Raw genomic sequence first — 26,967 nt, 5'->3', positions numbered from 1 at the left:
ATGCTGTTTAGTTGGGTATAGCAGCTCCCATATTGTAGAATCACTGTGTCCTGGGTTTGCTACATTGTAATATGACACTGTTAAACCTGCTGAAATCCTGCCTAATGATTTTCTGTGCAAGATAGAATGAAATGTACGTGCATGGTAAAATTCATATGTTATTGAGTGAAGCATATTTGAAGCTTACATTAGATATCATACAAGGAAATAATTCAGCAGTCATATATATCATCATGTCTTCCTGAACCAGCCTCTGTGTTCGCTATTCAGAAATCACAGCAGCAGCAACCTTAAATTGTCTTTGAAAGTGTCCCTTCATAGTATTAATTGGGCCTGACCCTGCTAATGAGATCAAAGCTTGAAACAATTTGGTTGCTGGCTCAGTTTTTGTTCTGTTTATCATCTCAACTTTTATTCAGTTCCCATATAAGAGCACCTTAAATAATTAACCATTTCAACATGAAACAAATTTATCCTACTCTAAATAACACACTCAATATGTCACTATGGAATAATGAAATGTAAATGTGTGATGTATAGAAATTTGGCGTGTACTATCTAGAAATTACAGCAGGTGACTTTTTCAGTGTTTAGTGCACAGAATGTGCAATACATTTTCATTCCGAGTGCACAATATAAGTGTTTTATTATGTCCAGTACTTCACATCTCTCTCTCCATCCACTTATACAGCCCTCACTGAGGTAGTATCAGAACACCTCCGAAAAAATAAAACACCAAAACAAACAAATTTCTCTTTCTTCTCAATGCCTGCAGAAATAGCCTGAAAAGCTTCATATGGTACTAACCACATCCTATGTTAGCTTCAGTAGAGTCTGAAATCATAGAATCATAGAATCTCAGGGTTGGAAGGGACCTCAGGAGGTCATCTAGTCCAACCCCCTGCTCAAAGCAGGACCAAATAGGTATAGGAAAACAGAATTTATGTTCCTAATTACCCCAGCAGGTGGATTATGTCTTTTAAGACACTGGGTTGGGTTGAGGAAGGTCCATGCTGCAGAAGGAATCCCAGGAGGAATTCTGTGTGAAAAAGCCAAGACTTCCCCCAAAACTCGAGAGGAATGCACAGTGCAGGGGCAGCTCCATCACAGCCTTTTAAAGGGTGCCGCTCTGCTGGTTGGTGTGGAGCAGCGCAGGGCCACATGCCTCCTTTTGGGAGGCTGGCCCACTGGTACTAGCCAGATGTGTTATCTGTGCTCCCTGGTGAAACTGCGCCTCTCCCCTGAAAGGTGAGCCAATGGGGTTAGATGGTTAGGGAAAGCTGCTTGCACCCTTCAATCCCTTATGCCCCCAGACAGGGCTGGGCACAATCTACCCCTTGGCATCTGATCTTTTGCTTTTATAAATGCATGATCTTAAATGCATTCATATAGAGCCTGATCCAAAGCCCATTGAAATCATCTGAAAAACAGTAAATATAAAAGAAAAAAAGATTCCCTTGCTAAATAGAAAACTAAGTGATAATCAACAGCCATGATCCAATCTTGTATTATTCAAAATTCCATGTGAGGAAGGGTTTTCAGAAGAAATCAAACACTAAGTACTTTAAGATAATTGTACAAACTGTAACCTGTGAAGCCATGGACTGTTAACTAATCACTATACTTCAACTAATGGCAGCATACAGTTGCCAGGTAATTCTTGATAAGAAGTGCACATTGGTTGACTAAGAATTACTAGACAAAGGTGATTTTCTTCTCCCTGCCATCCCCCAGATATCTGCAGTCACACTGATGACATAGGAATTTCTGTTCTGATTAATTTTATAGGAGGTGAGGATAAATGCTGACTACATGGTGTTTGGCTGGGAAAAAACCCATCAAGCAGGCTAATATATCCTGAAAGATTCAAACCCTGAAGTACAATAGTTGGGTTTGGTTTTTTTGGGAGGGGGTTGTACATTTATTAGCCTTTGGTATAATATCATTGAGCGCTGGAATCCTGCATTTATAGTTTGCTGAAGTTTTAATATGCTGTATTATATATCAAAACATGGGACGAATCAGTTGAGTAAAGTTTGGACCTCTGAAAATCAGCAAAGAGCATCTGCTAGCACATATTTATGAGCAGAGCTGCTATTCTGCCATCTTTGGTATCTGTTTTATCACCTTTCCCACCTTAAAATATCATGGCATAAGACAGAAACTTGAAACTAAAATATCTGTAACCAATCATCTTTTTTCTCTGTTATGTACACAGCAGATTGTTATTGTATATTGATTAGGAATACTAAGCTGATGTCACTGAGATCTTTTAAGAAACATTTGCACTGGACTATTTGTTCCAAATGAAAAAAAGTAAAGTAGTATATTAACTAGAGATGGGAAGACAAATGAAGAAGTCAGAAAAATTACTGGACAGGCACCTTCTCACAAATAATCTACAAAGAAGACATCAGTGGCTGGGATATGTACTGAGAATGGAAAAAGAATGCTTAACAAATACCGTCCTTGAATGGGAGCCAGAAAACGCACGAAAAAGAGAGGAAGACCGTGAATAACATTTAAATGAACAGTTCTGACCGACATCAAGCACCTCAACATGAAATGGGAAGATTTGGAGAGAAGGGCAGTTGACAAGCAAGGATGGCAAATGTGGGTAGCCAGGGCCGGCTCCAGGCACCAGCGAAGGAAGCGAGTCCCTGGGGCAGCCAATAGAAAGGGGCAGCACTCCGTCCGTTATTGGGATGGCACGTCCGGGTCTTCAGCGGTAATTCGGCGGCAGGCACGTCCGGGTCTTTGGCGGCAATTCGGCAGCGGGTCCTTCAGTCCGTCTCTTCCTCTTTGGCGGCACTTCGGCAGCAGCTCAATCAGCTTTTTAATTTTTTTAATTTTTTTGTCACTGCTTGGGGCAGCAAAAAAACTGGAGCCAGCCCTGTGGGTAGCCCAATGTGCAGCAAAGCACGGGATGGACTAAGGTCTGAGTATAGTAACTTTGCTGGAAAAAGATACGACGATAGAAAAACAATATTTTTTCCACCAGCTATTCAGTCTTATTGAAATGTTTGTGTTCTGTAAAAAGTTTGAGCAAATAACCTTGCCATATCTAAAATCATTACTCCTTGTCCTTGTAAAGCAAACTAACTACAACGAACACAGCTAAAATCACATTGAAACATATTTCACTGCTTTCACAATGTGCATGGCATGTTTCCCTCTAGTGGCTGGTCCAGAGAGAGAATGAGAGATCTAATACTACTATTTCTCCTTTGGTTCAAGTATTACAGATGTGACTTTAGAAAGGAAGGAGCAGCGTCCCAGTCCCAGCTTCTCCAGTAAATGGGTGATTTATACTGCAATTACATCTGTTGTCTACAGACACAAATTTGTAAGTGTAGCAAAGCAGACTGTCCTCTCTCTGATGCAGACAGGGAGGAACCATTCTCTATGCACTGGTGGGCAAAGCCAGGCTGGGCCCACTCCTTGCACCGGAAGTGGAGGGGCAGAACAGAAAGTATAAGAGGCAGGGCCTCTAGCTCAGTTGAGGGAGAGCCAACGAAGGAGCTGGATGCTACTGCCTTGCTGCTGGCCCCGAACCAGGGTCTTAGATGTATCAACCCCTGCCTCAGGAGGAACACCCAGAGGAGCTGCTGCCCGGCAAGTATCCAGGGTAGCTGCTGCCCGGCGAATACCCAGAGGAGCTGCTGGAACTGCCAGTTGCCGAGTACCCTGAGGGCCCATGAGTGATGAAACCTACGACCAGGTAGGGGTAGGAAGTAGCCCAGGGAAACCAGACATTATCCAGTTGAGTTTTCTGAAGCCACAATCAGTGTGTTTCAGAAGGATCCTCACTGACCCAGTGGTGGGATGCCCCACCACTGTTAGGGCCCTGGGCTGCAACCAAGTGGAGTAGGGTGGCCCAGGTCCCCCTACCTCCTGCCGCCAACTTGTCTTGCAGTAGGAGGCTTCTGGGTACACGTCTGGCTCTGTTGATCTGTTTCATTATTTCCTTGTGCGGGTATCGTAGTTATATTGTAGATATAAGGAAACAGATCAACAGAGCCAGATGTGTACCCAGAAGCCTCCTTCTGCAAGACAAGCCCAAGAAAGAAACCAACAGAACTCCACTGTCCATCACATACAGTCCCCAGCTAAAACCTTTCTAACGCATCATCAGTGATCTACAACCCATCCTGGACAACAATCCCTCGCTTTCACAGACCTTGGGAGGTAGGCCAGTCCTCGCCCAAAGACAACCCGCCAACCTGAAGCATATTCTCACCAGCAACTGCACACCGCACCATAGTAACTCTAACTCAGGAACCAATCCATGCAACAAACCTCAATGCCAACTCTGCCTACATATCTACACCAGCGACACCATCACAGGACCTAACCAGATCAGCCACACCATCACCGGTTCATTCACCAGCACGTCCACCAATGTAATATACCCCATCATATGCCAGCAATGCCCCTCTGCCATGTACATCGGTCAGACTGGACAGTCCCTACATAAAAGGATAAATGGACACAAATCAGATATTAGGAATGGCAATATACAAAAACCTGTAGGAGAACACTTCAACCTCCCTGGCCACACAATAGCAGATTTAAAGGTAGCCATCCTGCAGCAAAAAAACTTCAGGACCAGACTTCAAAGAGAAACTGCTGAGTTTCAGTTCATCTGCAAATTTGACTCTATCAGCTCAGGATTAAACAAAGACTGTGAACGGCTAGCCAACTACAAAAGCAGTTTCTCCTCCCTTGGTGTTCATACCTCAACTGCTAGAAGAGGGCCACATCCTCCCTGAATGAACTAACCTCGTTATCTCTAGCCTGCTTCTTGCTTGCATATTTATACCTGCCTCTGGAAATTTCCACTACATGCATCCGACGAAGTGGGTATTCACCCACGAAAGCTCATGCTCCAATACGTCTGTTAGTCTATAAGGTGCCACAGAACTCTTTGCCACTTTTACAGATCCAGACTAACACGGCTACCCCTCTGATACTTTATACATATGTTTCTCATAGGATAGCCCTTAGATTTGGGGCTCATGGGGATTTCTAGTGGCATTTGTGCAGAACTGTAACTCTTTGCATACAATCGCACAACATTGCAATTGGCATAGCATTGGCTGTACTGAACCATTTACAGTCTCTCTGCTGGCATCAGACAGGGCTCTTTCCATGCCATACGTTATTTTCACAGTTTGATGCAGCAAACTGAGTATATGCCCTAAGACAAGAATATGAAAAACAGCTTTTTTGTTGTTCTCATTTGGAAAATGAAGGCCTGCTGCAAACTGCACTGACTGGGAAGTCACAGATCTTTAACACAAAGTAAATGGAAAGAGAAAAGAAGAAATCATTCTCTAGTCACAGCAGGCACCTTTCCCTTTCCCTGTAAACTGCGCTGTCAGCAGAGTCACCCTTGTGTCACTTTTCAACACAGGATGAAAAAGAAATAGATCTTTATTAGTTTTGTATTTGGAAAGTTTCTATTTGGGAGTCTGAGGCTACAAGGTAGGGGAGCTGGGGATTTCCCCTTTGGGATGAACTATAAAACTAATCTAGAACAGCCATAATCTAATCTAGAACAGCCATAAAACCTTCAATGCTTAGGCTAAAGGGCAAATAAAACGGACAGTTTTATAATGTGGCCTGTAGTCCCCATTTCTGGAGGTGCAAGCCCGTGCAGACTACAGATCATATCCAGATTACAGATCCCGAAGCTCATCTTGATTATCTATTATTTGTATTAAAGAATATTCCAGAGGCCTCAACTAAAATTAAAGGCCCAACTTTTTAAGTCTTGTCTTTAAGATTATAAGCAATTTGGGACAGAGATTCTTATGTATTATATTGTTATGCTGGAAAGTGTTAATGGCTACCAGCAAGTCTGTCTTTGATCTATGGGCAATCACCAAGCTCACTGAAGCTGATGGCATACTAGTCATCTTTCATTTAGACTAAATGGGAGAAGCAATTAAGCTTCTTTGTGGAGTAAGATAGCTGAAACAACAGAAGCCACTATGTAAGTCATGGGACCACATGGAAAGGTCTGAGCAAGACAGGGAACATAATGCAGGGGCTCTGGCAGTGATCGGTGGAGGCGCGTGCATGTGTCAAAAGCAGAAAGTGACCAGAGAGCCAGGAGAAAGCAAGAGAAAGCAGTGTGACCATGGCTATGGAAAGCATACAAGAAAGAGAGCTTCTTTTGGGCAGAGGGTTGGCTGGAAAGACAAGCTTAGAAATTGTGAGCAAGGAAACTGCCAGCTCTTGTTTGTTCCTGCTGTATTCAGGAAAACAGGACTTTGTGGACATTCTTTGTACATAAACGAGAGTGCACCAAAGAATATACCTGAGTCATATAATCACTTTCCTCTACTAATGGAAACAACCCCGCAAAGCTTCGAATATTGGCTAACTGCTCAGGCCAAGGGGCAACAATATATTTTCACAGCACTTAGTACAACAGGATCCAGCCTGATTATGTCCTTTAGGTGCTAACACAATATAAATGCTAAATAATAATATTATGCTAGGAACATACAGTAAGAGACAGACCCTGCTCTGAAGAGCTTACAGGTTAAATAGACTAGATAGACAAGGACGAGAAAAAGGATAGAAGTATCAGAGGGGTAGCCGTGTTAGTCTGGACATGCATCCGACGAAGTGGGTATTCACCCACGAAAGCTCATGCTCCAAAACGTCTGTTAGTCTATAAGGAGCCACAAGACTCTTTGCTGCTTTTACAAAAAGGATAGACAATATGTCTTCTCATGACAGAGGAATCCTCTGATCTGCAATCTCACCACATCCACAAAGGCCACAGATACAGACCAAACTCTGTGTCCTGATGCCTAGACAGCTCTCCCTACACAAGCCCTTGGAATCTCATCGGTGAGTCACAGTTTAGCATTCATTGCACTGAAGTGTATCAAGTTGCTGTATTTTGTTTGTTTACTGAGAAACGCCTGTCCACAATTCTAAGTGCCCCCAACAACTCTTTAGAATCACAATCCTACAAGAATAACCATCCAGGAACATAATGCTCATATGCCACAGAAGTAAATTAATATAACATATCAGTAATTCAAAGGGACAAAATATGCCTCCTTTGTGCAAAGAACTGAAGGAAGACAATGTTGTTCTACTGTCTTTTGGGTGATTTTTGTAATTTTTATTGAGACATATTGGGTACAGATACAGTTTCACTTCAAAGGCACCCTGTCTCCTCACCAACCTGTTCAGCCCTGTCACATCAAGATTTCACACTTTCTGTGCATTCCATAATCTCAGGGAAAGTTTCATTTCCCAGCCCGCTGCTACAGGCTATTAGTCTGGCACAAAGCTCAGGCTCAAACAAAATGAAAAAGATAAAAGCACAAATGAGGAAAGATAATAGCCACAGCTACTACTGCTCTAGGTCCCACAGACTCTGGATAGTCTCTCAGCTCATCTATCATTAGGAACATAATCCCACCATTGCTATTGCTGTTGCTCCAGGCAACCAGGTACCCCTATCACCCCTTAAGCAGATGGGCTATAGCTGCAGTGTTCCATGCCCAGCTATGACATTCACTAAAGTCGGGCGTGTAATTGGATGGAAGGGATTGTACCCTAGTTGCTGCCCACAGATAGGGTGTAGAGAACTTAGAGCAGAAGAACCAGGAGCAGTACACAACAAGTCAGTTTGTACACGAGAAAGCACCCCAGGAAGGTCACAGGCAACACCAAGGTTTGGATCAAGTCTCAGTCTTTGAGACCTAAGGATGAAAACACTGAAACCCAAAAACTTAATGAAATCCTGTCAGTTTGTTTTTAATATTGCGTTCGCAGAAGTTGGCTTATTTGGGTGAAAAACTAGCTTCTCTGGTTCAGAACAGCATGGTTTTCTTTCAGCATTCAAATTTGCATACCAATATACTTTGCATACCAAACTACACCATCAGCCTCACCCTCTGCATCCCCTATTGTAAAATCCTAGATAAGCTACTAGCTCTTTATAACTAGCATTATTATCTAACTAGTCCATTGGCCTCCTCAGAGCAACTTCATCTGGCATTTTAGTAGAAACAAACACAGCAAGTTCATCCAGTTGTTAAATTTTCAAACAAGCACTTTGTGTTCTCCCTCATGCTGCCCCTCATGGTTGGGAGAAGCTCCCCGTAATCAGCTACAAAACAACCTCATTATCGTCCTTCAAAACCATCCTTAAAACTCTTTTTCCAGGATGCCTACAAAAAAACCTGGACAACGGTTAGGCTGCTGTTGTACTGAGAGCACAGCCTATCATGCTGACCAATGTCTCATTGTTTCTTGTATTCCCTGTCTGTCTGTATCCATCTGTTGCATTTTGTTTTATACTTAGTAAGCTCTTTGGGGCAGGGACAATGCCCATGTTCTGTGCTTGTTCAGCACCAGTACAATGGGGTCCTGGTCCATGACTAGAGTTCCTAGGTACTACGGATATAATAATAAGCTATTTCTCTCTAGACCAGTGATTCTCAACTACCATTGTGGGTCACATATGCATCTCTTTATGTGTTACATGAGCCACAGCCACACAATATATATACTATCTGTATGGCCTGCAGGTTGAGAATCGCTGCTCTAGATATTTATCTACCATGGGCATAGTTACTTGTTAAATGATCAGAATTCTGTTTCTCCTCCAACAAAATGTTATTAAATCAAAATCAAAACCAAGAGCTTTGTAAAGGTAGCAAAAATTAAAGAACTTGCAGCAGGTGGTACCTGTCTAATCCCAGCCCAAATAATCTGCCACTCACCTGTTCCAGAGAAGAATAAAAGAAACAGAATAGGAAGAGGTAGAGTGAAAACAAACGGCAATTCTTGTCCAAGCATTCCTGTAGTTTAAATGGATTATTCCTAGCAGGTGCAGTAATGCTAGTGGAAATAGACATAGCTAGTACTAGGTGGTAGGAACAGAAGGAATGGATAGCACTTTCATTCAGCAATAATTACAGGGAATCCCCAGAAAATATCTGGCTACTGTTGACTACCTGGCAAATAGAAAATGAAAACACCTGTGTGCCAGACACCTGTATGCTGATCCATCTGCTGTACATACCACATGCTTGCTTCCTCCCACCTCTTCCTCCTGCACAGTTGGCAAGGGAATTCATTAAAAAGAAAAAGTCTCTGAAAAACATTTTGGACAAAGGAGCCAGCACAGATTGTATAATAGAAGATGGCAGCTCTGCCAATACCTACACACCACATTTTGCATGCTGCTTACACTTACCCATCAATGACTTATTTGCATATTAACTGGAATACAGAAAATATACTAGGGATATTACCATATTATTATCTGATGTAGGTCTTGCTCAATGGGAAGAAGACATTTCAATAAGCAGTTATTCAGACTGTCACTAGCATTTGTACCTGTCGCCCTAGCTCAACAAGAAACAACATATTTTCTTTCAGAGTATTCTCTTTTTATCTGTATTCCATCTTTTTCTCACCTTGCTATGGCAATGTAGTTGAATGCTCATGATACAACACCTGAAAGTACCCCAAATTTATGTAATTTTTGAGGATGATTTCTTCAGGAATCAAATAAATCAATCTACATTCTTTTGGGTCCTAGAAGGATTGAAATCACTCAATTACTCATGTGTGCTATGGTAGTACTTAGATACTATTATTTAGTATCTAAAAGCACCTACAAGTGTGCTAGACAGTTCAGAGAAAACAGGGCTCCCTGCTTCAAACAATCTTCAGGCCAGGGTACACCTGCATGCAGTCAATCGCAGAATCGGGGACTTAATGTTGGACTTAATAAAAAAAAAAGAGGCAATAAAATAAACCAGGAAGCGCAAGGAAGGACATGCATTACAGATATACAATTACATGGTTTCTCAGCATAGGTGTGTATGTTGGCTGTGCTTTACTTTTTTAAAATTTATAATGCAAAGAAATTTCATTGTAGGCAATACTTTAGAAGTGTATTTTAGGAAATTATTTGAATTATGTGAGAGAGGAGGGCTGAGAAACAGATATTTGTAAGAGTGTTTCATGCACAAAGGGCAGCATGGATGACAACAGTGATACCGGAGAGGTACCACTGTGCCAACCACCTAGACACGTGATATACTATTAAGGAATATCCTTTAAATGAACATTTTAATAAATATTAAAACATACCTGCCACACATTTAGGATAAACTAAGATGCATTTTTCTAATATAATATTTTAATTTATTTTTATTGTAAAAAAAACATATTATGGCTTCTAATTAGCTTGCTGCTTAATTCAGTGCAATTCAAGGCCTACAAAAACCAAGCAAAAAGTGGCACCACTTCAGGTTGCACATATACATACACACACTCCTACAGCAACATATTGCAGTTTTCTTCCCATTTTTAAATCATACATATTTCATTAAGCTTCGTGCAGAGTGTCTTCTGATTTATGGTAATTGTCAACAAGAGCAAAAAACACAGACATTTTTAACCCTGCAGTATTGAGGATTTAACTGGGATAAAATTAAAGTGTTTAAAAGAAATCACCCTAAGCTACTGGGAGGTTGACCATTGAGACATTATTTTTATTTTATTTATTTTATTTTATTTGTTGTCTGCAGCAGCAGATGCCAGCAGCAACATCTGATTCACTGGACACCTCCAGTGTTATCCCAGCATGCTCATGGCCTGGAGGACTTGGAGTGAGACTAATTTCCATATCAAACCCAATTTAGATGAAACATCTTGGTTAAAAAAGAGCCTGCACATCAATAGCCCCTTGATTAGATTTTCATCTCCTGAGCAGACAAATATGAATATTTATTACCATGAATGCAGCTTTTCCTCTTTCCATTGCTCTGATCTTGAATATTATCCACTGCTAATTTTTATGAAAATTTGGGCAACATAATGTTTTCACATAAACTGACAGTTCTTGAGATAATCCCGTTATTGTTCGGTGGAAAATGACAGTTTCGGCTTATTCATGTGTTAACGAGGGATTAAATATTGTTTTTCATCACCATAATCTAAGATGGACTGGAAATTAAAATTTGAGCATTGTATATTAGCAAAGCTTTGAGGAACAGAATTTGTTTGCATTCACTTAGCGAAGATCTGTAAATTAGTAGTTTAACAATCAATTGAAAGCAGCAGCATAAAAACACCACTGACATTTATAAAATAAATTAATTACTCTACCTTTTTAGGGCTGAGAAGGTAAAGAGCAAGGTAGCTAAACAGCTCACAAGGAGATATGCCTCCACAAAAGTAACAAAACTGCATCATTGTCAGTATCAAGAATCTTCACATGTGCATGAATTTACACCGCTTTTCAATGGTAAGGAATCTTTCACTATGTTCTTGTCATGCTATGGTCCTGATGCCTTGAAGCACACGGTGGCCTCAGCTCCCATCGACAGACAGATCAAGCACATTTTGGAATAAAAACAACAAGGAGTCCGGTGGTACCTTAAAGACTAACAGATTAATTTAAGCATAAGCTTTCGTGGGTAAAAAACCTCACTTCTTCAGATGCATGGAATGAAAGTTACAGATGCAGGCATTATATAATGGCACATGAGGAGAAGGCAGTACCTCACAAGTGGAGAACCAGTCTTCACAGGGCCAATTTGATCAGGGTGGATGTAGTCCACTCCCAATAATAGATGAGGAGGTGTCAATTCTAGGAGAGGCAAAGCTGCTTCTGTAATGAGCCAGCCACTCCCAGGCCCTGTTCAAGCCCAAATTAATGGTGTTAAATTTGCAAATGAATTTTAGTTCTGCTGTTTCTCTTTGAAGTCCATTTCTGAAGTTTTTTTGTTCAAGAATAGTGACGTTTAAATATGTTATAGAATGTCCAGGGAGATTGAAGTGTTCACCTACTGGCTTTTGTATGCTACCATTCCTGATGTTCGATTTGTGTCCATTTATTCTTTTCGTAGGGACTGTCAGGTTTGGCCAATATACATGGCAGAGGGGCATTGCTGACACATGATGGCATATATCACATTAGTAGATGTGCAGGTGAATGAGCCCTTGATGGTGTGGCTGACGTGGTTGGGTCCTCTGATGGTGTTGCCAGAGTACATATGGGGACAGAGTAGGTAATAAGGTTTGCTACAAGGATTGGTTCCTGGGTTGGTGTTTCTGTGGTGTGGTGTGTAGTTGCTGGTGAGTAGTTGCTTCAGGTTGGGGGGTTGTCTGTAAGCGAGGACCGGCCTGTCTCCCATGGTCTGTGAGAGTGAGGGATCATTTTCCAGGATAGGTTGTAGATCGTTGATAAGGTGCTGGAGAGGTTTTAGCTGGGGGCTGTATGTGATGGCCAGTGGTGTTCTGTTATTTTCCTTGTGGGGCCTGTCCTGTAGTAGGTGATTTCTGGGTACCCGTCTCGCTTTGTCAATCTGTTTCCTCACTTCCCCAGGTGGGTATTATAGTTTTAAGAATGCTTGATAAAGATCTTTTAGGTGTTTGTCTCTCTCTGAGGGACTGGAGCAAATTTGGTTGTATTTTAGGGCTTGGCTGTAGACAATGGATCATGTGATATGTCCTGGATGGACACTGGAGGCATGTACTTAAGAAATAGTGTACACTTGTTTTTAAAACTATCATGCTTTCCAAAGAATGGTTTTCATGTACGTCACTGCATCATACTTCTATAGCCTAAGCCATACTGCCCTTGATAAGTACATGCAATCCTATATTGATAATAACGGGAATTTTGCTGCAGATCAAGGGCAATATATAGCCTTAAGGGATCAGTTACCTCCCTGATACCTGTGCATACTGCTTAGTGATCCTAATAGCAGTTACATCCATGTACTGGAGAGAACCTACTTTGTGATGCTGTACATGGCCAAAGTTCATGATCTATAAAACTGCATAGTTTTCTAACAGAAGCTTTTTGGGGGTAGAAAGTGGGTACATCCTTAAATTTGAGATGGTACTTTACCTTCCCCCTGTAACTTTAGTGAAAAAAGATTAAACTCTAAGCTATGGTCAAAACACATCAAACATCTGTGTTGCCAAAATTCCTTCAAACAGTTTTACCAGTGAAAAGATGAGAAGATAGCACAAAACCCTCCCAACACACCAGAACAAAAAAACACACAAAACAACCCCTCCAAAACAGAGCTTCTACATTTGGAATAAAATAGAAAGTTTCATCTCTAAATTTGGAATGTAGTTGAAAATATTCCAACTAAAATATCATCTTAGATCTACAATATATAAAGCCTTTCATTCCAAATGATGGTAAAGTGAAGTACAACTGGACACATACAGCAGCACTGAAATCTTGCGGCCCCTTGGTACAAAACAGTAGTTCTATGCAAGGTAAAGGAAATGTTGGCTATCTTTACGTAAAGCAAACAGGACCTCGGCTTTTAAGTCCTGTTGGAAAATAACTAAACGGAGTAAACTGCACAGTACCTTTGTACCTATGCAGAAAAAAATAAGGGCTGAGTTGACTGCTAGAATTTGAACTTCTAGTGCTAAGGCATGTAGGAGCTACATTTTTATAACTACAGCGGTGAAAGCCTGGAGTAGTTCCACAGGCGTCAATGGGATTTCCACCAATGTAACACACATAAGTGTTTAAAGTTTGACACATAGACCATTAAGTAATGCCTCTGATGATAGCCATAAAAGCCCTATGATTTTTCCCTCAGGAAAAGGACAGAACTGTTCTTTTTCTCAGAAGAGTCAACTGCTTAGCCCTTCAATGACCCAGTCTATAGAATATACCACTGTCAAAGATCAGAAAAAACACTAGCTAGTTTTTAAAAAGTGAGGCTTAATAATTTTATAACTAGAAACAACATTTGTAGTTATTCAGGATAAGGATCTAAAATTCTACTAGGTGAAGAGAGCCCTCAACTCCTTTTCATTAGTGGGAGTTGAGGGCACTCCAGCACCTTGCAGCACTGGGCCTTAAGTTAGGGATAACCAAATCTCAAGCTTCAAGGCATAAGGTGGCCACTGAAGAGATCAGAAAGAATTTTGTCTTCATAAACAGCTTTGAGCATCTGACTAGGTGCATTATGGGTGTTTTCACTTTCCTCTGATTCTCCAGGAACAGGTCACTGCTGGAGGAAGGATGCATGGACTAATAACTTCATCTGGTAAGGACAACCTTATGTTCCTATTTAAAAATACTGCCTCTCCCCACTATGCATGTGACTAATGCAGGCTATTACACGAAAGGCTAGATTATGACAATGATTTTGAAGAAGATCTCCATTGATTTCAATGGCACACTTGCCTATGTAGCCAATGGATTCATTGCTTGTATCTAACTAATTTTTCTCTGGAGCTTTTCGGTGGATTTCAGTTGGAAGTTCTGCTTAAAAGTCAATGGCTTGATATGGCTCAAAGACAAGATTTAGCCTTGAAACTAACATATGTTACCTTAAAAAAAAGTTGAAAATGTTAAAAAAAACAATAAGAGGATGCATGAGTTCCTACAGCCACAAGGCAGACCTTATCGCTTTCATTGTACACAGTACTGAATAACTGTAGTTACCATAGCAACTGCCACATCACTTGGCACTTCTGCTACTTTAAATCAGAGTACTACTGTAAAGGAATTCATAAACCAACATGACATTTGACTATGTGTGCTTCTTACAATGTTTCATAGGAAAACACACATCAGAATAAACTGATAGTTGCCTCTGCATATCAAGCTCATTATTTCATATGTATATAATTATAAGTATAATCTCTTTTTCTTTAACAAAATGTGTAAAGGAGGACAGAGGGATGTCACAATCAGAATGTAAGAAAGGAAATTACCACAGACACCAAATTTTAAAGCAGAAGATGCAACCCATCATTCACATGTCAAAATACTTCTTTCTATGTAATGTGCATGTCAAATACCGGGAAGAAACATTAGAACTTTGCCCTTTCACAACCAGAATCTGTTTGATAAGTGAAAGAAAGCCTTACTATCACCTGGGCATGTGCTTAACTTTAAGTATGTGAGTATATGATGGAAGTCAGGACATTTAATTATGTGATTAAAGTTACGCACATGCCTAAGTGGTCGCAGGACTGGTACCATCCTCAATAAAACAAGAACATAAAGATGGCCATACAGGGTCAGACTAGAGGTGCATCTAGCCCAGTATCCTGTCTTCTCACAGTAGCTAGTGCCAGATGCTTCAGAGGGCAATTTATCAAATGATCCATCCCCTGTTGTTCAAGTCCAGCTTCTGGCAGTCAGAGGTTTAGGGACACTCAAAGCATCACTGACCATCTTGGCTAACTGCCACTGATGAACATATCCTACATGAACTTACTTAATAGTAACAGTAATAGTAATGGGGGATTCAGTTATTAGACATATAGAGAGTTGGGTTTGTGATGACTGGGAGAACCGCATGGTAAATTGCCTGCTAGGTGCAAAGGTTGAGGATATATCAGGATATCTAGACAGATTTATGTGCAGTGCTGGGGAGGAGCCAGTGGTCGTGATACATGTAGATACCAATGAATAGGGAAAGGAAGGAGAAAGTTCTGGAGGGCAAATTTAGGCTGCCAGGTAAGACATTAAAGTTCAGGACCTCTGTGGTAGGATTCTCTGAAATGCTTCCAGTTCCATGTGCAGGGCCAGTTAGACAGGCAGATCTGCAGAGTCTTAATGCATGGATGAAACGATGGTGTAGGGATGACAGTTTTAAGTTTATTAGGAACTGGGGAAAGGAGAAACCTATACAGAAAGGCTGGGCTTCACCTAAATCAAAACCAGAGCCAGACTGCTGACATGTAAATTTAAAAAGATCGTAGAGAAGTTTTTAACCTAAAGGCTAGAAGTGCAGAGGAGTATCTGGTTCGACAGAGACATCCCTTAGGGGTGGATCTGTTAATGGGGATTCTCTATATCCTAGTAAAAAGGAGAGGACAGAAGTTAATTAAGTACAGGTTAGGAAATGAGGAGAAGGAGTCAAATGAAAGAGTCCCATTCAATTACATCACATGCAGGCAGTCAACTAAATATTGACAAATTGTATAAGTGCTTGTATACATATGCAAGAAGTCTAAATAATAAGATGGGTGAACTTGACTGTCTTGATACCAGAATACAAAACATATAGGAATGACAGAGTAGGTCACACTGGTGCTTGAGTAGCATTATATGTAAAAGAAAGCATAGAGTCAAATACAGTAAAAATCTGAAATGAATCAAACAGTGCCATAGAATCTCTATGGATAGAAATTCCATGCTTAAACACAAAGAGTATAGCAGTACAAATATACTACTGACCACAATGGTGTCAGTGATTAGGAAATGCTCAGGCAGGTTAGAGAGGATATAAAAATAGAAAACTCAGTAATAATGGGGGATTTCAACCTTTCCCATATTGACTGGACACATGTCACGTCTGGATGGGATGCAGAGATAACATTTCTAGACACCATGAACGACTGCTTCTTGGAGCGGCTAGTCTGGGAACCCACCAGGGGGGAGGCTATTCTTGATTTAGTTCTAAGTTGCACAGAGGATCTGGTCCAAGAAGTGAATACAGCTGAACTGCTTGGTAATAGTGACCATAATTCAATTACATTTAATATCCTTGTAGGGGGGGAAATACTGAAGAAGCCCACCATAGTAGCATTTATCTTCACAAAGGGGAACTATACAAAAATGAGAAAGGTAGTTAAATTAAAATTAAAAGGAACAGTCAGAAGAGTGAAATGCCTGCAAGCTGCATGGGGACTTTTAAAAAACACGATAATAGAGGCTCAAATTAAAAAAAGATAATAAGAGGACAAAAAATGCTGCCATGGTTAAACAACGGAGTAAAAGAGGCAGCTAGAGGGAAAAAAAGGCATCCTTTAAAAATTGGAAGTGTGATCCTACTGAGGAAAAAAGAAAGGAACATAGAAGTGTAAAAGTATAATTAGGCAAGCCAAAAAAGAATTTGAAAAGCAACTAGCAAAAGACACAAAAGCTAACAGCAATATTTTTTAAGCACATCAGATGCAGGAAGCCTGCTAAACAACGATCAATCAACCTTTGGAACTCATTGCCAGGGGATACTGTGAAGGCCAAAAGAGAATTTGATAAGTTCATGGAGGATAGGTCCATCAACGGCTATTAGCCAGGATGGTCAATGATGCAACCCCATGCTCTGGGAGTCCCTAAGCCTCTGGTTGCCAGATGCTGGGACTGGACAACAATAGATGGATCACTTAACAATTGCCTTGTTCTGTTCATTACTTCTTAAGAATCTGGCATTGGTCACTGTTGGAGGACAAGATACTGGGCTAGATGGACCATTAGTCTGACCTAGTATGGCCATTCTTTTGTTTTTATCTAATTCTTTTTTTAACCGAGTTACACTTTTGGCCTTAACAAGATCCCCTGGCAATGAGTTCCACAGGCTGACTGTGTGTTGTGTGAAGAAGTATTTTCTTATGTTTGTTTTAAACCTGTTGCTTATTAATTTCACTTGGTGACCCTGGTTCTTGTGCTATGTGAAGGGTAAATAACACTTCCCTATTCACTGTCTCCATACCATTAATGATTTTATAGAGCTCTATCATATTCCCCCTTAGCTGTGTCTTTTCTAAGAGGAACAGTCTCTGTCTTTTTAATCTCTCCTCATATGGAAGCTCTTCCATACATTTCATCATTTTTCTTGCCCTTCTCTATACCTTTTTCAATTCTAATATATCTTTTCTGAGATGGGGCGACCAGAACTGCACACAGTACTCAAGGTGTGGGCGTACCAAGGTGTGGGCATAACATGGTTTTATATAGCGGCATTATGATCTTTTCTGTCTTATTATCTATCCCTTCCTAATGGTTCCTAACATGTTAGTTTTTTTAAACTGCTGCTGCACACTGCGTGGAAGTTTTCAGAGAACTTTCTACAATGATTCCAAGGTCTCTTTCTTGAGTGGTAACAGCTAATTTAGCTCCATCATTTTGTATGTATAGATGGGATTACATTTTCCAATGTGCACTCCTTTGTGCTTATCAACACTGAATTTAATCAATTTCAACATTTTCTTGCCCAGTCACACAGTTTTTTTTAGATCCCTTTGTAATTCTTCACAGTCTGCTTTGGACTTAACTATCCTGAGTAATTTTGTACCATCTGCAAACTTTGCCACCTTTTTCCAGATCATTTATGCATATGTTGAACAGCACTGGCCCAAGTATAGATCCTTGGGGGACCCCACTGTTTACCCCTTTCCACTGTAAAAACTTACCATTTATTCCTACCCTTTGTTTCCTATCTTTTAACCAGTTACTGACCCATGAGAGAACCTTCCCTCCTATGTCATGATTGTCTACTTTGCTTAAAAGCCTTTGGTGAGGAACCTCGACAAAAGATTTTTGAAAGTCCAGGTATACTATATCCACTGGATCACTCTTGCCCACATGTTTGCTGACCTCCTCAAAGAATTCTAATAGATTGGTGAGGCATGATTTCCCTTTACAAAAGCCAGGCTTACACTTCCCCAACAAGCTCAGTGGTTTGAGCATTGGCCTGCTAAACCCAGGATTGTGAGTTCAATCCTTGAGGGGGCCATTTAGGGAAGTGGGGATTGGTCCTACTTTGAGCAGGGGGTTGGACTAGATGATTTCCTGAGGTCCCTTCCAACCCTAATAATCTGTGATATCGTGGTCATCTATGTGTCTGATAATTCTGTTCTTTACTACAGTTTCAACCAATTTGCCTGGTACTGAAGTTAGGCTTACTGTCCTGTAATTACCATTAATGCCTCTGGAGCCTTTCATAAAAATCAGCATCACATTAGCTATCCACCAGTCATCTCATACAGAGGCTGATTTAAGCGATAGGTTACACACCACAGTTAGTAGTTCTATAATTTCATATTTGAAATCCTGTGACTTATTACTCTTTAGTTTATCTATTTGTTCCAAAACCTCCTCTACTGACACCTCAACTGGGACAGTTCCTCAGCTCTGTCACCTACATAGAATGGCTTAGGTGTGGGAATCTCCCTCACTTCCTCTGCAGTGAAGACCAACGCAAATTATTTATCTTCTCTGCAATGGCCATTTCTTCCTTGAGTGCTCCTTGAGTGATCTTCCTGGAGCGATCATCCAGTAGCCCCACTGATCATTATGATTTTATATATAATATGCTATTACACAGGGCATATTACAAAGATTACACTGTGTGGAAGTACAGAAAGAACTGACAGGGATTTGTAGGGGATCTTAATGCATGACAGTCTCTGTTAGCAAGAGTCAGGCTAGCAGTAACCCTAATAACGCTTATTATTGTCTGTAACAAAAGTATAAATGCTTGCTGTAATTGTTTACCTGTTGAGAGACCTGTCTAGGAAGGGGAGACCCTATGTCCTAGTGCACTCTCTCCCTGTTGTAGCTGCTAAACAGAATAAACTATCTGACACTGCTGCACCCAAACAAAAAAGCGAGAACTGAGTTTTTCTCCGACAACTGTAAATACATCATTTTTATTATCAGAGGGGTAGCCGTGTTAGTCTGGTTCTGTAGAAGCAGCAAAGAATCCTGTGGCACCTTATAGACTAACAGACGTTTTGCAGCATGAGCTTTCGTGGGTGAATACCCACGAAACTTGCATCCGAAGAAGTGGGTATTCACCCACGAAAGCTCATGCTGCAAAACGTCTGTTAGTCTATAAGGTGCCACAGGATTCTTTGCTGCTTCTATCATTTTTATTTTGCACATAATGCATCTTTCTTTGGCCTTTTTTAACACTGTGGATGAAAATTATTTTAAAAGCATCCCTCTAGTGGGCTATGTACAATAATGAATAATTAAATTATAGCATTAACATGGCATGTCAATATTATCAACAATGCACTTGAAAAAAAAAGTACAAGGACTTACCAAATGAACCATATAGCTCCACTATTCTCTGTGGGAAAATTTACTTTACGTTTAATTTTATTCCTTACAGTTGAATTAAGAATTAATTATATATGCAGTTATAGGACCAAATTCTGATACCATTACTTATTAGTACTACTTTACAATACACATCTTCCCACAGTACTTGCACAGTAAGATACTTCTCAATGTGAGTGTGAGTTCATAAAATTAACATTATTCTCTTCAAAATTAACATGGGATATTTTAAAATATAAAAGTGACTTAGAAATTGATATTATTTAGTCTTGTAGAATAAAGTCATTGTCGATAGGCGGAGCAAGTAAAATGTTTTGAAGTATTTAGCTATTGTATCTGTTAATCAATATTTAATGCTTTTAAATTCTTTTTGATTTTATTAATGTATTTAGAATCGCATAAGCATCCATTAAAAAGAAGTACCTATTTCTTGCTCCAGGCATTCCTTGACAATTTCTAAGTATGCAGGCATAATACAGTCCACTCCAGTAACTATCCATTAATTGTTAATCTAGATATCAACAGCAACAGGAAATTACACAGCAGCAAAAATCATACTTAAGAGCCCCTATTAGAATCTCCCCATTCACTCACAACTAGGAAAAACAAATGGTACCTGCTGGTCCAAAAACTGGCACTTTTACAGATAAGTGGGAGGAAGAAGTTCCAAAGCCGAGGCGCTCTGGTGGAGAAAGCTTTGCCAGCTGCCCCCTTTCTCTTATGCAATTAGGGCTGTGGTAGCATGGCTCAGGAACAAAGGCAATATCTGTAGGACCCAGGCCCTACAAATTAGGGCTTTAAAGGTCAAAAACCACATTTTCCATTCTATCTAGCACTTAATTAGGGTAATTTGAAAAATGCTGGCATCACATTCTCTGGCAAGAAGCACTTCATTAGAAACCAGTTCTCAAATTCCGCACCACCTTCAATTTCTGGATAGATTTACATTGTAGGTCCATGTAGAGCACATGGCTGTAGTCTAATCTGGAGGTGACAAAATCACCAATGACAGCTGCAATGCCCACCTCTGACAGAACCTCCTACCCTTATGAGGGATGGGGAAAAGAAAAAAACCAGTTGAGCTAGCCATAGTTGCTAGCTGATTTTCTAGTAGCAGGTGAGAGTCCAACCAAACTCCTATTTTGCAGCCCTGCCCTAAAAAATGGCAGGCAAGCCAGCTCAATCAAAGGGGGTGACATTATTTCTGCCATCTCCTCTGATGGTTTCCCCCAACTGCCTTTTCCAGACTGTCTGACAACGTGCTGAAATATTACAACCAGTATATATCTGTGCTACATTTGAGAATGTGTTTTCAAAGTTATCCGTAACACTTCAGATTTAATACCTTTATTCCAAAAAGGAAGGTAGTAATTTGGTAATGTGATGCCTTTCCCAAGATGCATTTATTTCATTATAGACAGTCCCCTACCATACGCCTGTGGCTTCCTATTTCACCATTCTCCATGATGATTTTTTAAATATTGAACTTTATGTTTTATTGTGATAACACTAATTTCAACACAATTCCAAAACCTATCAAAATATCTGAAAATGCGATTTCCCTGAAATATGTCAAAATATCACTGATCTACTCTGGAACATGAGAGTCTACAGCAGAATGCTCGTTTCATTTATATTTTGTTTTGAGATATTTCCACTTGGTTTAAAAAGCTATTTTAATTCAATGTCTGTCATTACATTAGTGAATCACAGAGCACTATAATTCAGATCCTATACATGCCATTAACATTCCACATTAGAAAATTAGTAGAGAAAAATCTAAAATAATATATCTGTAAGCTGGTGGGCTCCTTCACTAGTCCAGGAGAGAACCAGTGCCACACCCAATTCTGGTTAAGAATCTTGCCTCAGAGCACAATATTATTATACAAAGACAAAAACTCATAAAAACAAAACAAAGCTATTCCACCTGAGCAACAAGCTACAATCACCAGAGGCCTTTCCCCTTGCTTCTTTCAGTCCCAGAAATAGAACACTGACATCCCCCAGCCCAAGCATCTGAGTCATGTGACAAACAGAAAGCCCTTAACTCGTTTCCTGGCAGTTTCACCCTTTCACGGTATCCTTCTCCAGAGACTATTATGAGGTCAAGGAAATCAAATTGAAGTAACATTTGGTCTGAAACTCTAGCTGGGTCCTGCTGGCTTGGTCATGACAGGAAGGAAGAAATAGGACTATATTTTGCCCATTAGAGCAGGTGCAGTTGACTGTGTAGATCCCAAGAAGCACATTCCAGCATGCCTTCTGTATTACCCGTGACAATGGTGCCTCCTAACCTTTGTATGGTTTCCCATAAGGACATGCTGGAATTACAGCCTTGGCACTCAGCAGTGCTCAAGTCTGTTTCCAAGGTGCTGCCAGAAGAAGGCAGAGACATGACTGGAACAGCTAGCTTAAGAGGGGAAAGTATGCTAAATCCCTTATAAAGTTATGGCTTAATTCCCCAGACCAGTCGGGAGCTCTGGCATTCTGCTTCCTCCCCACTTGCAGTGAGGTGAGATGCCTTCACACTGCTTTCAATGCAGGGATGTGCCTTGAGGGCTTGATTTAGTCCTTGGTGTCTACTCATTTCTTATTGTGGCAAAACTCCTATTGATCTCAATGGGAGCAGGATCAAAACCTAAAACAAGTTCCAATGTAAAATGCAACATATGAGATATTGCTGAGCATAGAACAGTAGCTGTATTTGTTTATATAACCTCAGTAGCTATTGCTAGTATCTGGCTCATTTTTCTCTTGAAATCTTTGGGTTATTTGAAATAGGAAAGATGTTACATAAAGACATTCCACCCTGTTCTAAAATTCTGCAAATGAAAATGAAATGATCTAGTCATTAACTGTGTCATGAATCTGACTCATGGAAAGGCAAAAAAGGTCATTTCTCATTTAAAAAATCAGGGTGTTTATTCTGAGTCCTTCTCATTTGAACATCTTGGCTAAGTGATTTACAGTTACCGTAACGTCTAACTACTATATCCACAATTTGCCTCAGAAGAACTCCTGATCCAACAAAAGTATCTTTCAATTTGGTTATAGCTGTCCTTTTTATTTGGCTTAACTATAGTAAGCACAACGATTACCTGAAACTGAACCATTAGACTGGATTAGTATAGTTGGTTTTAACCTGGCCAAAACTGAATTTGATCCTGAGTCAACAAATAGATGGCTTAATCATAGAGCTCCATTCTTTTTCATGTAGGTGCGACTGTGCAGAAATTTATTTTATATATACATAATCATAACTGATAAGACGTAGATGGGAGAAAGCACAGAACTGAGAGAGAAATTTTATGAGTTCACATCTAACAAAATATATAGGCAGTAGAATCAAGAGTTTCATCTGTCATCTTAATGTGCCAAACAGCTTGGTTATTTTTCCTGCTGGTCACTATACCTTACTAATAACCTAGGATATATTTAAACCTTGGATTCATGCTTCACTTGGGTTTATTTCTTTCTGCTTATTGCCGCTAAAAATGCATTATGTTGCAGAATGCTGTTAACTTTCAAATGTTTCATTCGTCTAAATCAAAGTTTAAAAGGCATTGAGGAAACAATCAATCAATCAATATCTGTTATGCCAACCTATTCTTTGTGGGAAAAGTTTCTACCAGATATTCCTTTAATTTATCCTTCACATTCTGTCCATTTAGCTCCAAATCAGACACCTTCTAGGCACATTGCTCACTTTCTATGAAGCTCTTCTCTGGCACAACATATATTGATTATTTAAGTGAAGTACTAAATTCTAAAAATAATGCTGAAAATAGGAATTGACTAAATTGACTGCCAAATTATAGCAGATAAATATCAGATTCAGACTCTCAAAAAAGCTCCACGCTGACAGCCTGATCCTAAACCCACTGAAGTCAATGGGAGTCTTTCCACTGACTTCAATGGTCTTTGGATCATACACAGAGGCTCCAACCCTTGAAGTACAGATATAACTTTACTAACATGAGTAGTCCCACTGATGTCAGGGGACTAGTCACATAAGTAGAGTTATGCACACTTGGATCAGGATCCTCAGCATAGCACCAATGGAGCTATGTTGACTTACACTAGCCAAAGATCTGGCCTGTTTGCAGGATCAGATCCTTATAGCCATAAACCAACTGAAGCTGTGGGTACTCAGTAGTTCTCAGAATTGGCAGCACTTTAGGGCCCAAGCCTTTACTTATGTGCATAAAGTTACTCATGTGCTTAAACTTTGCAGAATGGGCCATTAGTCATGAACCATCAAAGAAGAAGAAACACCAGAAATTGAGAATGAATCAAATAGTTAATCTACTTCAATGTTACCAATTTGTGGTTAATTATTCTTAACACCAAGAGTAATATAAACACAAGAAACAAACATCTGTCCAGACCTATGAGCATTTTCCACTAGCAAAATTACTGAATTATAAAAGAAAAATAAATCCCTTTATGTACATAAAATTAGCACCAAAATTAGTATTCACCTGCAGTTCATACAAGGTTCTTAGCGGAGAGCATCATCTTAATTAATAAATGATAAAATCCTTAATAGAGTTTTTGCTTCAAATCACCATAATGGAACAGAAATATTTTATTTATATTTCAAATTACATCAAAAAATGCACTGAAAAGAAGCAAGTCATTCACAGATAGGTTCACCTTTCCATCTAAAGACACTTTATCCCAAATTTAGATTTTAATTGATCTAGATGAGACTGTACTCCATTGAAACCGGGGGGGATAAGAAGACCCTTCAATTGCCTTGATCATCTTTGGGGATTTTGTACCTCATATACAACAAATCTAGGAAGTGCATTTCTTAATGGCTGCTGAGCTTTACACATAGGTTTGGTGCTTTATTCTCTGTGGGGTATGGCACTATGTGTGCAGCAGACTGTACTTTGACAGATGCAGCTGTATCATAAAAAGGCCCTTAGCATTATTAGCACTGGTAGTTCATATATATCCATGAGCTCTAGGATTTCATAAAAGAACAATTAAAATGTTCTTGAGAGTAAAAAATGCCCCCAAGTCACTTACCTCCCCTATGCCAGTCTGCAGAATCTTCAGTCCAGTAGCTTTTTCAAGCTTGTATTTGTTGACATCTGTTAGAAAAATTAAGATACAGAGAGTTAAGGAAAAGCTGGGACTTTGACGAGTCTGCAGCATTCACTATATAATCAAGCTTTTTTCCTCCTTCCCAACAAATTCAATAGAATTCCTGTTTATCTTATTTATCTATGGTATATGTTTCACTCATAGCAACACTACTATTGAGCCTTTGTGTCATTAATCTTTCATTATTATCTAAAAGAGAAAGAGCAAAACCAGATGTGTTTACTTCAATATACTACACCCCCTTTAGTTTCAGAATGATGGAAGGGCACAATATAAATAAATCATACCCAACTCTACAATGGGGATGGAACAAAATTAAATTGAGCCTGGACCTATCAAAACTTTGGAATCCACTCACCCCAAAAAAGACATTCAAGGATATCACATGAGGCGGATTCAATCTCATCTTTTTGAACACGCTTCCTTCTAGCCCCTTTGCCCTAGACAGACTTTTCCCCCTAGTTCAGCCCCTCTCCTTATGATAAATTCTTGACTTCCCTTTCCTGTCACCTCAGAAGGCCCTAGTCTTCTCCTGGTCCCAAAACACCCCTGTAATTGTGAGCAATATTTTATTATTACAATATTTATATCCCACAGGTGTGAATAACTCTATAACAAATTACCCCTGCTTTGCAGATAAGGTAACTCACTAAATTGTCCCACAATCTATGAACCTCCCCTTTAAATGAACTAAGCCAGTATTTAATTGAAATTTTCCCATTTAACACTTTCCACACAGCAGGCATTGAAAATAAACAAACAAAAAAAAATCAAGGACAAAACCAAATAAGTCACTGAAGCAAATCAAATAAGTCTGTCTGAATATAGTAAACCCAGATAGACGTAATGAAGGGAGTGCCTAAAACGGTCACCCCTTTCAGAAAAGAACATTTAAGTGCTCTAGTTACAAAGTACAGCATTACAGCAGACTATTTTCATGGGCAATGTTTAGTGACTTTATTCGTTCAGGGCCAGATCCAAAGTGCAAGTCAGAAGAGACTCCCACTGATTTCAATGGGCTTGAATCAGGCCTTTAGAGCTCATCTTCGTTTCCTGTGTATGCATCATTTCTATTGATTCCAGTAGCCGTTGTTTGTGTCCAGGGAATGAAGAATTAAGTCTTCAGCTAATTCCAGTTAAGAACATGTGGTGAAATCCTGATCCTACTGAAATCAGTGGGGGTTTTGCCATTGACTTCAACAAGGTCAGGACTTTATCCATGGATTAAAATAGAGAGGAGATCTAGGTCCGTCTTTTGGATGTACATAACTGTTAGCTTTATTTTTTATATAGGGTACCTCCCAAGGTGATGGTCCCAGTTAAAACCCCTATCTAGAAAAAGCACTTAAACACACTATTTGCTGGACTGGGACCTAAAATGCAGAGAAATTAAATACATTAGATTAAATATTGCTATTTACTGTTTAATGCTTTACATATTTGAAATGCTTTAGCCACATTAACTAATGTGTTTACCCTCACCATGCCAGAGGGAGTTAGTTAAGCAAATATTGTTATCTCCACTTTCCCCACAGGGAAACTTGAGGCAGGGACAGGCAGGGACTTGCCCACTGCTGTGCAGAGGATCAGTGCTTGAGCCACGTTTAGGATTTTAGACGTCTTAAGCCTGATTTTCAAACTGCAGGCCTGCGCACATTGATATGCTTGCCACTAAGGTATTTCCATATGCACATGGACAGGTAAGTGGCCACCTAGCATGTCTTTGCACATATACTTGAAACATCGCATTAGCAATGCAGTTTTGCACATTTATATGTAGGGTGGGGAACTGCTTGAGGGGGATGGGGATTTGAGCTTTTGACTTGCTGGGTTTGTGGGTAGTGAGTTATATTGAACTGAACTGCTGCATAGTAGTTACATTTGGGTATTAATTTTCTTGTATCCTTGAGTTATTTCAAGGGTGCCTACGGTTTATTGTATAAATCTAAATAAATCACTTAATCAATCATTGTAATCAACCTCCAATTTCCAGACTTGTGCTCATTCTCCTG

The 26,967-nt window shown here is 39.9% G+C and overlaps 1 protein-coding gene across 2 annotated transcripts in view; it reads right to left on the bottom strand.

Moving 5' to 3' along the window:
* PTPRN2 (protein tyrosine phosphatase receptor type N2) overlaps window positions 1-26,967 on the bottom strand; it is a 954,782-nt gene that overhangs the window by 291,399 nt on the left and 636,416 nt on the right. For both annotated transcript variants that reach the window (XM_045004717.1, XM_045004718.1), the window contains one exon: window positions 24,878-24,942. In XM_045004717.1, the coding sequence (XP_044860652.1) occupies window positions 24,878-24,942 (65 nt within the window). The remainder of the gene's footprint in view (window positions 1-24,877; window positions 24,943-26,967) is intronic.

The sequence above is a fragment of the Mauremys mutica genome, chromosome 2 (genome assembly GCF_020497125.1).
Source record: "Mauremys mutica isolate MM-2020 ecotype Southern chromosome 2, ASM2049712v1, whole genome shotgun sequence".
In the NCBI taxonomy this organism is placed as follows: domain Eukaryota; kingdom Metazoa; phylum Chordata; order Testudines; family Geoemydidae; genus Mauremys; species Mauremys mutica.
Note: the sequence above shows the minus strand (reverse complement) of the source record. Positions and strands in the feature narration are given on the sequence as shown.